This window comes from Sturnira hondurensis, unplaced genomic scaffold, assembly GCF_014824575.4.
Source record: "Sturnira hondurensis isolate 20B ecotype Veracruz unplaced genomic scaffold, ASM1482457v3 Scaffold0001872, whole genome shotgun sequence".
Taxonomy (NCBI): Eukaryota; Metazoa; Chordata; class Mammalia; order Chiroptera; family Phyllostomidae; genus Sturnira; species Sturnira hondurensis.
In genome coordinates this window covers 30,799,295-30,812,449 of record NW_028074503.1, presented here as the reverse complement: position 1 = coordinate 30,812,449, position 13,155 = coordinate 30,799,295, and the positions used below count along the sequence as shown (strand labels likewise).

General features: G+C 51.0%; 1 protein-coding gene across 2 annotated transcripts in view; it reads left to right on the top strand.

Annotated features, from left to right (window-relative positions):
- The window catches only part of CCBE1 (collagen and calcium binding EGF domains 1), a 171,346-nt gene extending 160,485 nt beyond the window's left edge, over window positions 1-10,861 (top strand). The window contains exons 6-11 of one of the 2 annotated variants that reach the window (XM_037035258.1): window positions 3,931-4,049; window positions 4,846-4,966; window positions 7,727-7,866; window positions 7,966-8,001; window positions 8,671-8,706; window positions 10,150-10,861. In XM_037035258.1, the coding sequence (XP_036891153.1) occupies window positions 3,931-4,049; window positions 4,846-4,966; window positions 7,727-7,866; window positions 7,966-8,001; window positions 8,671-8,706; window positions 10,150-10,383 (686 nt within the window). In that variant the 3' untranslated portion in view covers window positions 10,384-10,861. The remainder of the gene's footprint in view (window positions 1-3,930; window positions 4,050-4,845; window positions 4,967-7,726; window positions 7,867-7,965; window positions 8,002-8,670; window positions 8,707-10,149) is intronic. The other variant, XM_037035267.1, reaches the window with a different exon arrangement.
- Window positions 10,862-13,155: the final 2,294 nt, after the last annotated feature.

Below are 13,155 nucleotides of genomic sequence, written 5' to 3'. Positions count from 1 at the left end.
TTCAAGCTCCACTAATCCACAGATCCGTGGTTCCCAACCTGGGAGCTTTAAAATGTGCCGATACCGTCCCACTCCCCACACTGTGACTCCCAGATGGGTGGGATGCGGCACAGTTGATCAGATTCTCAAAAGCCCCCTGCCTGGCTGTAATGTGCCATTCAGGTTGAGAACTCTGGCCAGGACCGCACCCTCGGCGTTTAAAAACAAACATGCCTTGCTCGCTTCTGACACTGCTCATATGAAATATGTTGGGAACATTCTTTGGTTTTTCTTAAGTTTACTGAGTATTACTAGTATGGTATGTAAGGAACTCTATTTCTAATGCTTAGGATAGATGCCCAGCCCACCATCAGTAAAAATTAGAGCTATCTGCCCCCATGTGGCTGATTAATAATATTGCACCTTTCCAATCGGAAAGGGTTGGAGCGCTATGTTAAGTGATACCTCCCTTAACATGGTCATGGTTGTGGTCAGAGACCACTCAATGGCTACATTGAGAGGACTGAAAACAAAGTCTAAGATGTCTACCCAGATTTCTAAGTGAATTACTAATGCAGCATAGCCAGGGTTGTTTTAGCTCCCCATTGGACAGTACCATAGACAAACAGCAGCGTAGAGGAGCCCCAATTGAGGATGGATTGCAGGCGCCCATCTCCACACACGGCGATTTATCGTCACAGCCTCTGAGAGCTCTTTCCAAAGGAAACACATCTGTCGTTGTGTAGGTGACTTAATTTCTTAAGAGATACGAACAACAGCGATTATATTAACATTTATGGAGCATCTGTCACGGACGAGGCACTGTTCTGGGAACTTGCAGGTGTCCTGGAAGCCTCACAGCCAAGCCAGGTGGTGCCGTTGCCCTCTTACATCTGAAGGGACGGATGCTCACAGAAGCTGTGACTTCCACCCTGAAAGGGGCTGTGACCACACCAGGATTCAGTCTGGATGGTCGGACTCCACCAGAGCCCGCACTCCTTGCTACTCTGTTCCTGTCCGTGGAAGCTTCAGAAGCCTTGGGAACAAAGTTCACCTTGATCTCTGCTCTGATCATTTCACGAAGGGACAGAAAAAGGCCAGGCATCCTCAGGTCAAAGGCTGCTCGGCAGCGCTGCCTCCCTGGAGAGGCGAATGTGCTTCTGTGGCACTTGGGGGCTTTGCTGGAACGGCTCACGGGTCCTCTCCGGAATTTGGGATTTCCGAGCACGGCATGCTGTGATGCTGGTGCTGCTGCCGGTCTGGCAAGCACACCGGGCACCGCAACCCTGGGGCCCGCCTGGCAGATGGCTCTCAGGTATTGGGAACAGAACTCCCAGCGGCAGGCTCCCTGGCCCCCACAGTGCCCAGTTCACAGGCTGTGAGTGCCTAGCCTCAGCTCCCAGCACCCAGCACCCAGCACCCAGGGAGACCTAAGTTATCTTCCTTCTCTGTAAAGGAGATTGAACTAAAGATACATTAGTTCTAACACCCCATGTTATAAACAAAATGGAGTCTAGACGCTGATGAAAAGTTTTACTCTTAGAAAATATCAAATCGTCTTAATGACACCAACACTTGGAAAGTTCGAGCAAGTACATAAAAGTAGAAGTGAAAGCATGGGGTTTGAACCCTTGTTCGTGATGGCCTGGCTCCGCCAGTTCAGTAAAAGGAAGGCCGTTCACCAGTCATTGAACAGGCGTCCTCATTTATTTTGCATTTCCAGTGCCTCACACGGGGCCTGGCAAGTAGCAAATGCTCCAGAGATAGAATAGGAAGGAGAGATGGGTGGGGGAATGCATGGACGGACAGACAGACCCCTAAAGGGGTGAGAGAGACAGAAGTGGGTGGGAAGGTGGGATGGATGGGATAGGGACGTTGCAGGAGGGGACTGTTCAGTGGACTAGTAGGTGGCATGCCGTGGGTGAATGCTAGGTCGTGGGAGGTTCGTGTCACCCAGCTGCCCTTGAGTAGTAACAGCCCTGGCATTGGGGCCCTTGTTTATGCCAGGAGCCACCATTCAAAACCGTGAGCACACACAAGGTGGGTTAAGGCTCCCGTCGTTTACCTCCAAGTACCTTCCTGCTCGGAACTTCCCCTGTGTCTGTGGCGTTGGAGACTCGGCCTGAATAACTCTAATTTGTATCCAATGAGTTCAAGCCCTGCAGGCAATTAGGGCTGGAAATCGGTACATTAAACGGGGAGGAGGAGCCCAGAGGAAACTGCGTGATCCGTGGCAAAGGCATTGGACTCAGATCCAGGAAACCTCCGTGGTAAACCCACATCAGTTGTACCTTGCCATTGACTTTCAGAGAGGGTGGCTTAGAGAACAGAAGTGTATTGTCACAGTTTTGGAGGTTATGAGTCTAGAGCAGCGTGTGGGCAGGGGTGGCCCCTGAGGTATGTGGAGGAGGGTCTGTTCCGTGTCTCTCTCTCCCCTGAATCCTGGAGGTTCGCTGGAACCTCTGGTGGCTCTGACCTCCGCTGTCGTCTCCACATGGTGTTCTCCCTGGGCTTGTGTGTCCGAGTGCCCCCCTTTTTATAAGGATACTGGTCCTATTTGACCACATGCCCCTTTACTCCAGCATGGCGTCATCTTAAGTAACGATATCTGCAATGACCCAGTTTTCAAACACGGTCACAGGCTAAGACACGGGGAGGGACGGGGACAGCTCCATGTCGAACACCCTATTTCACAGACGCATTTCAAGCGTTCACTATGTGAGCTTCCAAGAAGCAACCTCAACTCTTCGGTGGCTCCCACGCTGGCACCAGTACCCCCTCTGCAGGGAGGCCTGGAACACCTGCCGTTTGAATGGGACACGCGGGAAGTGCCCCCTGACCTCAGCGGGCAGCAGTATCCGCGTATACAGAGGGGGGCTTCACGGGAGGCTTGAACTGGGTCTCACCCGGTGGCAGAATTCCACGAATAGAGGCCGCAACAAGGGCGTCCAGAAGAGAGAGCAGTAGGGACAACAGCACGTGGGCCAAGAGGCACGAGACATGACTTGGGGAGACGTTTCTCTACTGTCCCCAAGCTCCCTTCCAGATCTCGGTGTTACCTGTCACACAAAGAGCGAGCCTGGACCAACCCCGAAGGCCACTGTCACACCGTCCTGGCCACCCCGACAAGACGCCATGCCCCTTGTCACCCTGCTCTGGGCCCATTCCACTGCCACCTTCTGCACAGCCCTGGTGGTCTTCACCTACTCGTCGGTAGCAAGGTGACCTCCGGTGTCTCGTCGCCCGGCACTCGGGTGTCTGCGGCCATTTCAATGACAGTCAGATGAGAGCTGTGTGGATTCTTGGCCACGTCACCCTTTCACATGCCCATTTTTTCCTTAGCAAAATACGGCTTCACCAAAAGCCCTTGGAGCTCCCAGGGCTCCATAACCTGGCGTCGGGACCCTTCCCGCTGGGTGGGGCCTGTTCCCTCCGCCCTAGGTGGGCGTGTCCAGAGTGTCTGGCATGTTTTCCTTCCCAGCTCCACATCTCCGCAGAGGCCCGTGCCCAGCCCGGAGCCGTGACCCCGCCTGGCCTGGCCTCTGCCTTTGATCAGCTAGGTGATCCGGGGCGATAAGAACCAGCTCTGTGAGCCCCACTGCCTGAGCGCGGGGATAATTTACGGCGTGTGAACATTGGCCTTCGGAGGGGAGTACAGTCATGTCACGCTGGTGCAGCCTGCCTCCCAGAAAGGCCCTGATTAAAGGGCCAGAGTTCATGTTTTCCCACATCAAAGAGAAAGAGGCTGGGCTGCTTAAATGGGAACAGCTAAAGCCCCAAACATAAGTGTCCCGCCCCCTCCCTGACCTGGGGCATGCTGCTGGTGCCCTGAGAACCACAGAACCCCCCGGCGTGGTCCACTGTCCACCCCAGGGCTGGCTTCTGAGATACTGTCTCTGCAGAGCTGGAAGTCCTCCGGCCTCCCAGGTCAGCGCCTGTCTCCTCTCTCAGGGCACGACGAGAAGTCGGAGAACGCGGTGAGAGCCAGCACCTGCTGCGCCTCGTGCAAGGAGTTCCACCAGATGAAGCAGACGGTGCTGCAGCTGAAGCAAAAGGTACATGCCCAGAGGGTGAGAAGCAATCCCAAAGTAGGAGGAGGTGGCAGAGATGAGGTGGGAAGATGTCGAGGAATAACAAAACCCATGACCTTGTTGGGCGTTCACTGAGGTCAGTGCCAACTAGGCTTAGACTGGGATGGTCTGCCCACCGGCCTCAGAGAGGACAGAACGCAGTGGATGGAGTGGGTGAGTATTAAAACGGACCTCTAGGTAAGGGGCATTTTTAAAGGTGCCTGTTAGAATGTGGGGAACCCCGACCTGGAGGTATGCCAAGCTGACTTTCAGGTCACCCAGGATTTTGATTCTGATGGTCTTCCTGCTGGATTCTGAGTAGCGATCACAGGGGACTGGAGCACCTTACATCTGTCTCTCAGAGAAATACCAGGTCTTCCTGAATTGTGGTGGGAGGCAGCGCGGAGTCAGGAGCCTCTGAGGTCGTGGACCCGTGAGGCTGTCCTTCCCTGAGGGTTTTCACTCTAGCGACAGGGCCCCCACACTTCCTAGGGGTGCCTGTGCACAAGTGCTGGGATGCTGGGGGGCCCTTTGGGAGACAAGGTTGATGCCTTGAAGTTCCAGGCTGGGGGCCAGCCTCCCAGGCTAAACTAGGTCGCCTCGGGCCCTGACCGGTGTGGCTCAGCTGGCTGGCTCAGATAAAGGGATATTATCGTGAAAAGCTTTCCCCACCACTGTGAACAACACAGTGACAAGAATCCCCCAACAGAGGGGCCTTCACTCCCTGACAGGTTCCTCCTCTCTCTCCCTCTCTCCCTCTCTTCCTCTCTCCCTCTCTCCCTCTCTCCCTCTGCAGATCGCCCTGCTCCCCAACAGTGCTGCCGACCTGGACAAGTACATCACGGGTAACAAGGTGCTGGCCTCCAACGCCTACCTGCCAGGGCCTCCTGGCCTGCCTGGGGGCCAGGGCCCTCCCGGTGAGTGTGGGCAGGGCATCGAGGGGCACAGTCACCAGCCAGAGCCTCCCAAGAACTCACATTTAGTGGGAGCTAGGCACAGCTGTGTGGCTGCCATGGTCAGGGGCAGTAGCAGGAATCCAGGGGGCACCCACACCTGTGCAAAGAGAGGGCTTTGGGAAATGGGGGTCCCCAAGCCTGAGAAATCTTCATAGCCTATAGTCATTTGGAAGACAAAGGTTAGTGTCCTGCCATTGGATAAGATTCTTAAAGATCATTTGAAGTTACAGAGAAACAACATGGAAGCTATGTTTTCACATGAATATATACAAAAATAGACTTGGTTTGTGAGCTCTTACAGCACAGGACTGGCCTAGTTTCCCCCACTCCCCAGTCATTTCCTCCGTCCCACTGCTCGTGAGCACATGTGCATCAATAGTGGTTTACACATATATTTGTAAGTCAACCCTACTGAGATACAATGATATCCAATAAAACTATCCATTTAATTTACACCTTCTGACACATGTACACATCCTGTATGAAGCACTCGCTAGCCCCACCCTGTATCAGCACCTGCTTCAAGATAGAGACCGTTTCCATCACCCAGAAACATGTCCCCGCGCCTGTTTGCAGTCTACCCTGGCTGCAGGCCACCACTGAGTTGCTTTCTATCGCTACGGTTTTGTCCTAGAACTGCATAGCAATGAACTTCATAGTGTGTATTTTTTATCTCGCTTTGCTCATTCGCCATACTGTTCTGGAGATTCACCCTTATTATTTTGAAGAAAATGTCAAATGTCCTATCATTTCATCAGAATAAATGCAATGAGAACTTTAAAAATTTGTCACCAATTGTTCCATTTTCTATCTTACAAATATAAAATACATTGTGTATTTTTATTATTTACTCTATAAATAGATTTTTTCACACCCACAAAGGAAATGTTAGCGAGTGATTCTAAAACACGGAGGGCTTTATCCCCGTTTACTGTTGCTCAGCAGCACACTAGGTATTGTGAATGACCTCCGGACTTGCTCATCGGGCAGACAAGACACAGAGTGAAAGCAAATAGGACCAAACAGGATCCTCAGGCCTTGGCTCAGTGCACGGTGCTCCCTGCTGTGGGGCTTAAAGCAGGGAGGGACCACTGCAGCCTGCCTTGAGCGGACGTGAAAGAAAGACTGGTAGGACCTGTCCAAACAGGGAGGGCACGGCAGATTTTGGGTAGGAAGGTCAGCAAGAACAAAGGCTCAAAATTCTTCCCAAGCTATTGATGGGTTTTCTTCTCTACTCATATCTTAGTCTCCTGGTTTCCATTAAACACAGGCGGCCTGGGTCTCAGTTTATACCGAGAATCAGAACCGGTCCAGGACTGTGGTGTAGACTCTTGTTCGTCCCCTTGGCCTGCAGCACGTGGGTCACAGTGGGCGCTGCTCCAAGAGGACGCGCCTACTCTGCCGACCTGCAGAGAGTTCGTCTCCAGGCCAGTCCCCGTGTCCCCCCACAAGGACGAGCTAGGAAGAGGGGAGCCATTCAATGGCTGTCTTTCTTCTTAATAATGGACTTGCCGACTTTCCTTCCAGTCTGCCCTCTGGTTCCTAACATGGTTTGAGCCGTCCAGGGTCCTCGATGGAGCAGAAAGTGGTGGAGGACTCTGCCCCGCTCTCTCTCCCAATCCTGTTTCTTTCTCACTCCTCACTTCCAGCATCAGCCCTTCACTGAGAGGTGTTAGGGCAGCTAGAGGAACAATAAGGCTTCTCTTACCCTTAACTGGACGTCCCGTCCCCAGGCCTGTGGTGGTTCGGGGTGCCAGCACAGGAAACGACATTAAGTTGGAGTCCTTTGGCTTTGGAGGTGAGGGGGTGGCTGCTGCTCCCTGGCCCCCACTTTTATGTATGAGGTCGTGCCATTTGCACATCAAAGCCCCACATTTTAAAGGTATTGGACAGACAGTGATCTCTGAAGGTTGTTGGTTATGTAAATGATGGTAAGACATGGTCTCTGGCCTGTCCTCGTGCTGTTAAAGGTAAAGTGTTTCATTATGGGAGGCACCTGGTCTCCCTCCCGGTGAGTTCTGCAGGCCGCACCTGGAACCAGCATTGAGGGTAGAGGTGCGAAACAGGCTTGAATGAAATATCCACTGCCTCCAGCATTGGCTGAATTATTCAAGAAAAGCCCAGCAGTTTTTTTTAGTTCCTTTATGTGTGAGGTTCTCTACAGAGGGACGTGTGCAGGTATCTGAAATCTCATTTAATACTCGCAGCCACTCTGCAGGGTAGATTTTTATCAGCCCAGCCTCTCGGATGAGAAGCAAAGGGCAAAAGAGGGCGAGCAGCTTGTCCAGGATTCAGACCGAGGTCTCAGATGCTGACACCTGTACTGTTGACCACTGTCCGGGTGTGGTAGCCACCGCCCTGCCGTGGCCGATGGGTTACAGAGGACCTGACGGTTATAAGAGACGGGGAAGAGGTCAACTGTCTAGGAACTGGTTGCCGATTGGATAAGGGGGTGTGGAAACAGGGAAATCTACAGGAGACTCTCAAGATCCTGGCTTGAGTGGACGAGTGACTGGTGGTTCATGAAACGAGAGGAAGATGCGGAAGTCAATTTAGACCATTTGAAGTTTTCAATGCCGATGGGGCATCCCACTGCAGGTGTCAGAAGGCGAAGGGCAGGGTGCGCAGAGAATTGGCCTCCTGGGCTTGCAGGTCCTTGAGAGTCTTTGCCCTGGTCTTCCTCACAGGATGAGGCGCTAATGAGCTGTTCTTTGCTTACAGGCTCGCCGGGACCGAAGGGCAGCCCCGGCTTCCCCGGGGTGCCGGGCCCTCCTGGGCAGCCGGGCCCACGGGGCTCGATGGGACCCATGGGACCATCTCCTGACCTGTCCCACATTAAGCAAGGCCGGAGGGGCCCTGTGGTCAGTATTTTCTCAGAGGCCCTCTCAACTCTTGTCGAGGAAATCGCGTTCTCGTCCCCTGCTTTTTCCTTCTGCTAAACTAGACCCTTTGTCTCGTAGGGCCCGCCGGGCGCCCCAGGAAGAGATGGCTCTAAGGTCAGTGTAAGGAGCGGCTCCACAGTTTCTGGGAAGCTCTAGCACTGTTTGCTGTCCTCGCTGCGCATGGGGAAACTGAGGCACAGATAGACTTTCCCCCCAGAAAAATCTAAAAAGCAATTTCCTCAAAACACAAAACACCTGTAAAAACAAAACAGCCACCAAAACCACGCCTAAGAGAGGTTAGTCCTGTAAATCTGAAACCAAGCCCTGTGGGGTCATGGTCTTGTGTGTTTTTCTCTCTGGCCACCGTTCTTCTGTGGGACTGTTTTGCATGTGACATATTTAAGTCCAGAACAGACACGTTCCATTCTGTGCAAAGGGGGTAGTTTCACGTTGAAAGCTGCCTGCTCCCTGCCTCGTAAAGTCTGTGCGAGTTACTTTAGAAAGCTCCGAAATTATTCTGCACACAGCCTGGAAACACAAGCATTCCTCTGGTCACATCTGGTTTGAAAATATATGACCTCGGGTGAAATCTGAAGGGGAGACATTTGACCCAAGCAGTTCTGTTCAGATACTCGGTCCCAGGAGACCAGTGTAAGCTTCTGTCTGCTTCTGATGGAAAACATTTGTTTCAGGCAGGGGCATGGTCATGGGGGGTGTAAATAGAGGCTGTGGTGGTGGCATTCACATGGTCCAGGAAGCTAACCTTGACCTTTCTGCTTGTAGGGAGAGAGAGGAGCCCCTGGACCCAGAGGATCTCCCGTAAGTACTGCCGTCTGCCCCACCTCCCTGTAAGAGTGTTCTCAGGGCTGCAGCTCCGAGAAGCCTGCAAGTGGGTCTCATGAGCAGAAGCGGCTTCTTCCCATCAATGTGCAGCCCACCCGAACAGTCGAGGGCTTTAGGAGGAAAGTCATAGGGGCCTTCGGCAGCTGCTTGGGATTTATCTTGACAATTTGTTTCCTATTCTTTTTTTTCTTTTATCATGGCTAATCTTTATTGGAAATATCTTACGATTCAAAACCTCAGTATGCCATGAGTCTGTTTCTAAGTGTGTCCTAAAACATCTGGAGAGACTAGGAAGAAAAAAAACTCTACGGAGCTGAGCCCTAACTCTGAAGGCTCAAGAATTTAGCCACCACTACAGCCCTCGCAGGGCAGTTGGCCATCCCCTCCAGAAAGTGCGGAGTCAGGCAGGCTGGCTGGGGCCCCGGAGAAGAAGTTAGCTGGAGACGTGTGCGGTATCTGGGAAACTAACAGTGCCAGTCAGTCGTATCCAAAAGCACAGAAAAGTCAAGCAACTCCATAGCTTTTGAAGAGGTCGCTGTCATTTCTGAAGAAGGACAAAGAGCTTCAGTGTTAGAGGGAGGGGGTCTGGGTTCCCAGCTCAGCTCTTCCACCTGCCAGCTCTCTGACTCTGGCCACATCACGCAGCGGCCTGGGCACCTGCTTCCTCGCCTGTGCAGGGGGCCAGGTGGGATCCGACCTGCCACAGGTCAGTGAGCGCCCACGGAGGTCGGAACACCATGCATCACTAAGACCTGCAGCTGCTCTTTCCAGCCCAGTGGCACAGGTCCCTCAACTCCACAGTCAAGAATCCTTATCAGTACTTGAATTTTGTCCTAAAAGATCCTATTTTTGAGCATGTGCTATGGTCTCAGCCCTTTGCCTGCATTAACTCATTTAAATGCTCACTCGGAAGCCTATGAAATGTAATGAAGTTGAGACTATTATTGCCTTTTAAGGGGTGCGGAGATGGAAACCCAAAGAAATTAACTAACTTGCCCAGGACCAGCTAGTGAATGACAGAGCTGAGATTCAAACCCAAGGGAACCCCAACCCCTAACCCCTACTCTAACTTGCCTTCGAAGGTTAGATCTTCAGATGGAGGTAGTATCTTCAGATTTCTTTGGAAAGTGGCCTGGGAATGTCCTTCTATTCTGTTGTTCTACCGCATTGGGTGTAACCTAGAATTGGGAGGGAAGAGGTGACTCTGTCATACAGAAGACGAGAGTATCAGAAGGCCAAAGGAAGAATCCCTGGGGCTATGATCATAGTCTGGTGTTTTCTCCATTTGGGACATGGGATTCTAGACTAAGTGGTTGCCAGCCTGCAGCAGGGATGGCCAGTGGCGGAGCCCCGGAAGCCCCAACTCTGCAAGGGGCTGCGTCTGCAGTGTTCCGGCTTTGATTCCTCGCATGTTCACAGGGCCCCCCTGGTTCTTTCGACTTCCTGCTGCTGATCCTGGCTGACATCCGCAATGACATCACTGAGCTGCAGGAAAAGGTGTTCAGGCCCCAGACTCACCCGTCAGCGGAGGACTTCCCTTTAGCTCAGGAATTCTCCAGCTATCCGGAAACCATGGATTTTAGCTCTGGAGATGACTCCCCAGAAAGAACTGAGGCAAGAGACTTGGGGACCCCCAGAGACTTTTATCCTTAGCACATGCCAATCTCTTCATGCCGAAGAAAGAGAAACATTTTCCTAACCTTCAATTAAATCATCTAAAGAAAAGACCAAAAAAAACCCCACTAAACCCGACCCACCACTGGAGACCCGGACAAGATACATCATTATTTTCTTGGCTCTTTCCTGCCTTCTCCCTACTTCTTGTTTTCCACATACTACTTTCAGAGGCTCCCTGCTAGGCGTGCTAGACATGAGGGAGTAAATGAGTGATTTACATGCCTGTGCCTGAGAGCAGGTGGGCTTGTCGACATCAGAACTCCTCCCCTATTTATTTATTTCTTTTAAGACCTTTTGGCTTTCTGACTGAAGATTTTCACAGTCTCTTAAATTTGACAGAATCAGAGGGAGACATGGCAAGGTGAGATCAAAGAAATGTGAGGTTACTTATAAAAAAGAATTAGATACGTGTCCCAAGGAGGCTATGACTCCTCGGTATCAAAATAGGGCCTTTTCAATGAAAAGGGCGAAACAACACTGTGTATTTACTTTGGTGGATGATTCTTTTTTGTGGTTGATCTAATAGATTTAAATGTTAAGCTTCTTCTCCAACCACATTTCCCAATTTTGATTAAGAGAGAGGAGAGTGCAGAAGGAGCAGAGATTAGGAAGGGTGGGGAAGAGTCATACTGTCGTATAGGTTGCCACATTCTAAATTCAAAACTGGCCAGTAAGTGTTGGTGTGATGCTTGTCTACCAGTATCCTATTCAGAAAAGGAAGTTGCTGTAGGTGTAGGACTAAGTCTTGTTTCCAAAAGAGAAAACTCAATCAAGTGCCCTGATTTACCTTAGGACAGTGGGCTCCTGGTTTGCCAGGACATTTTAAAGCTATTTGATTGAATGAGTGGGCTTACTCAGTAAATCACAGAATCTTGGTTGGACAAGGGTGGCAGGCCCTTAGAGAGGTGCAGAAAGTCCTAGGCTCTGACTGGGTCCCCAGAGGTGTCATTGGGCTGTGATTCAGGTTGAATCAAAGTGCACTGGAGCTCGGCCGGAAGGCCAGCTTGGGTTGTTGGCCAAGGGGATGGGGAACCTCCAGAAGGGACCCCCCACTAATAGGCAGAGGCAAGTAAGTTTGCTCTCATGGGGAATTAGAAGTCCTCGTTTGGGGCCAGCCAGGCTTGCCAACAGAGAGAATGATACCCTATTGAAACTTTGCCTAGATGTGGAGGGAAAAACAAAAACAAAAACAGTTTTCCCTGTTTGGCAGAAATTTCCTTCCTACTAGTCCCATTTTTCTTTAATTGTCCATAATGTAATTCAAGATGCGGTTCTTGCAGGCCTTCTCTGTGGTTTCCCTCTCCCAGCAAACCCGAGACGCAGTTGGGAAAGGGGCATGTTGCCGGACCTCCCATTCGGTCTGTGTTTGCTCATGCACTTCTGGGTCCCCAGGGAAGCAGATTGTGGAACGGGCTCCCTCAGGGTCCCCAGGGCCAGGAGCAAGAAGATGTGCTCAGAAGATGAGCAGAGGTATCCCCTCCTTTATATTACCTGTGGGGAACCTCTTGGCTTTGATGGGCAGCTTGCAGGTTTCTTCAAGTACACGTTCTCATTTGACACATGGAAGGGCTTTCCATCCACCTGTGCAGGAGACCTTCACCCTCAGACTGAACCCCACCAATTATCCCGCAACAACTCATGTTTGCTTGTATTGGCATTTCCATTTCCCATCCTATGATTTCCCCCTGTATTTCTGGGAGATTTGTGTTTAGTTTTCTTTTTCCATCATTTCCCATTTCTCCTGGGACACTTGTTTCGAGAGAACTGTTGTCTGTGTCCACCTGCCTCTTTTCCATCTTCCTTCAGAAAGACGGCAAATCTCAAGGGACAACCGCCTTCCTTCCATCCACATTAGAACGACAGGGCTCAGGTCAGTTGGCCTGATGGCCTTGTCTTTCACAAGCCGCTCCTCCTTCTTCTTCATGCAAACCCCCAGTGCCTGTCCTCCAAACGTCACAGCTGAAAGCAAGCTCATTCTCAATGCTCCTCTTTTTGCCTCCTCCCTGCCCTCTCCAGCCTCCAGCCTTGCCAGCCATGGTTTCCGATGAACAGAGTAGCTGTGGCTTCCCACCTGCAATGTGTTTAATGTTTGCCTGCTTGCGGAGCACGGTATTTAAAGGCTGGGGGGTGGGCGAATGCTCAAGGGAATGATGCACAGGCTCTATGAGAAATGATTAGGTCTGTCTTTGATTTTTTTATGAGGAATTATATTACCTTTTCCTTAACAGTGAACTCTGTTGAGAAATATAATCTTCTTTATCATTAAATGCTCATGAAATGCAAGCAAACTGCACGTTGGACATGCAGAAGCTAGGATAAATAGATTAAAAGAATGAACCAATGGTGGTAACATCTGGGCTTCCTGACACTATTCTAGATAATATTCACCCACAAAACACACAATAGCCTCTATTTCATCGCCTCAATCTGCTGGATCAGGTCAATGTATAAAATAATTATTCAGGCTCAGATTTTCAGAAGTTGGACAAGGCCCAGAGAACTAAAAATATGTACTCTGCATGCCCAAATATGTTTTCCACAGATAAGACATTACAAGGGGCTATTTCTAATGTATCTTTTAGTTATGGGTAGGAAATCAAAACTTCACTCATCTTAGCTAGCCCATCTGCTCAAACCCGAATGGAAAAACCATTTGGGGGGCAAAATGTGCTAGACTTTTGCTGAGCCCCTTCATGAATCGGGAGGGAAAGGTCTTTGCATGTTCAACGCTGCGGCAGGAACACTGAC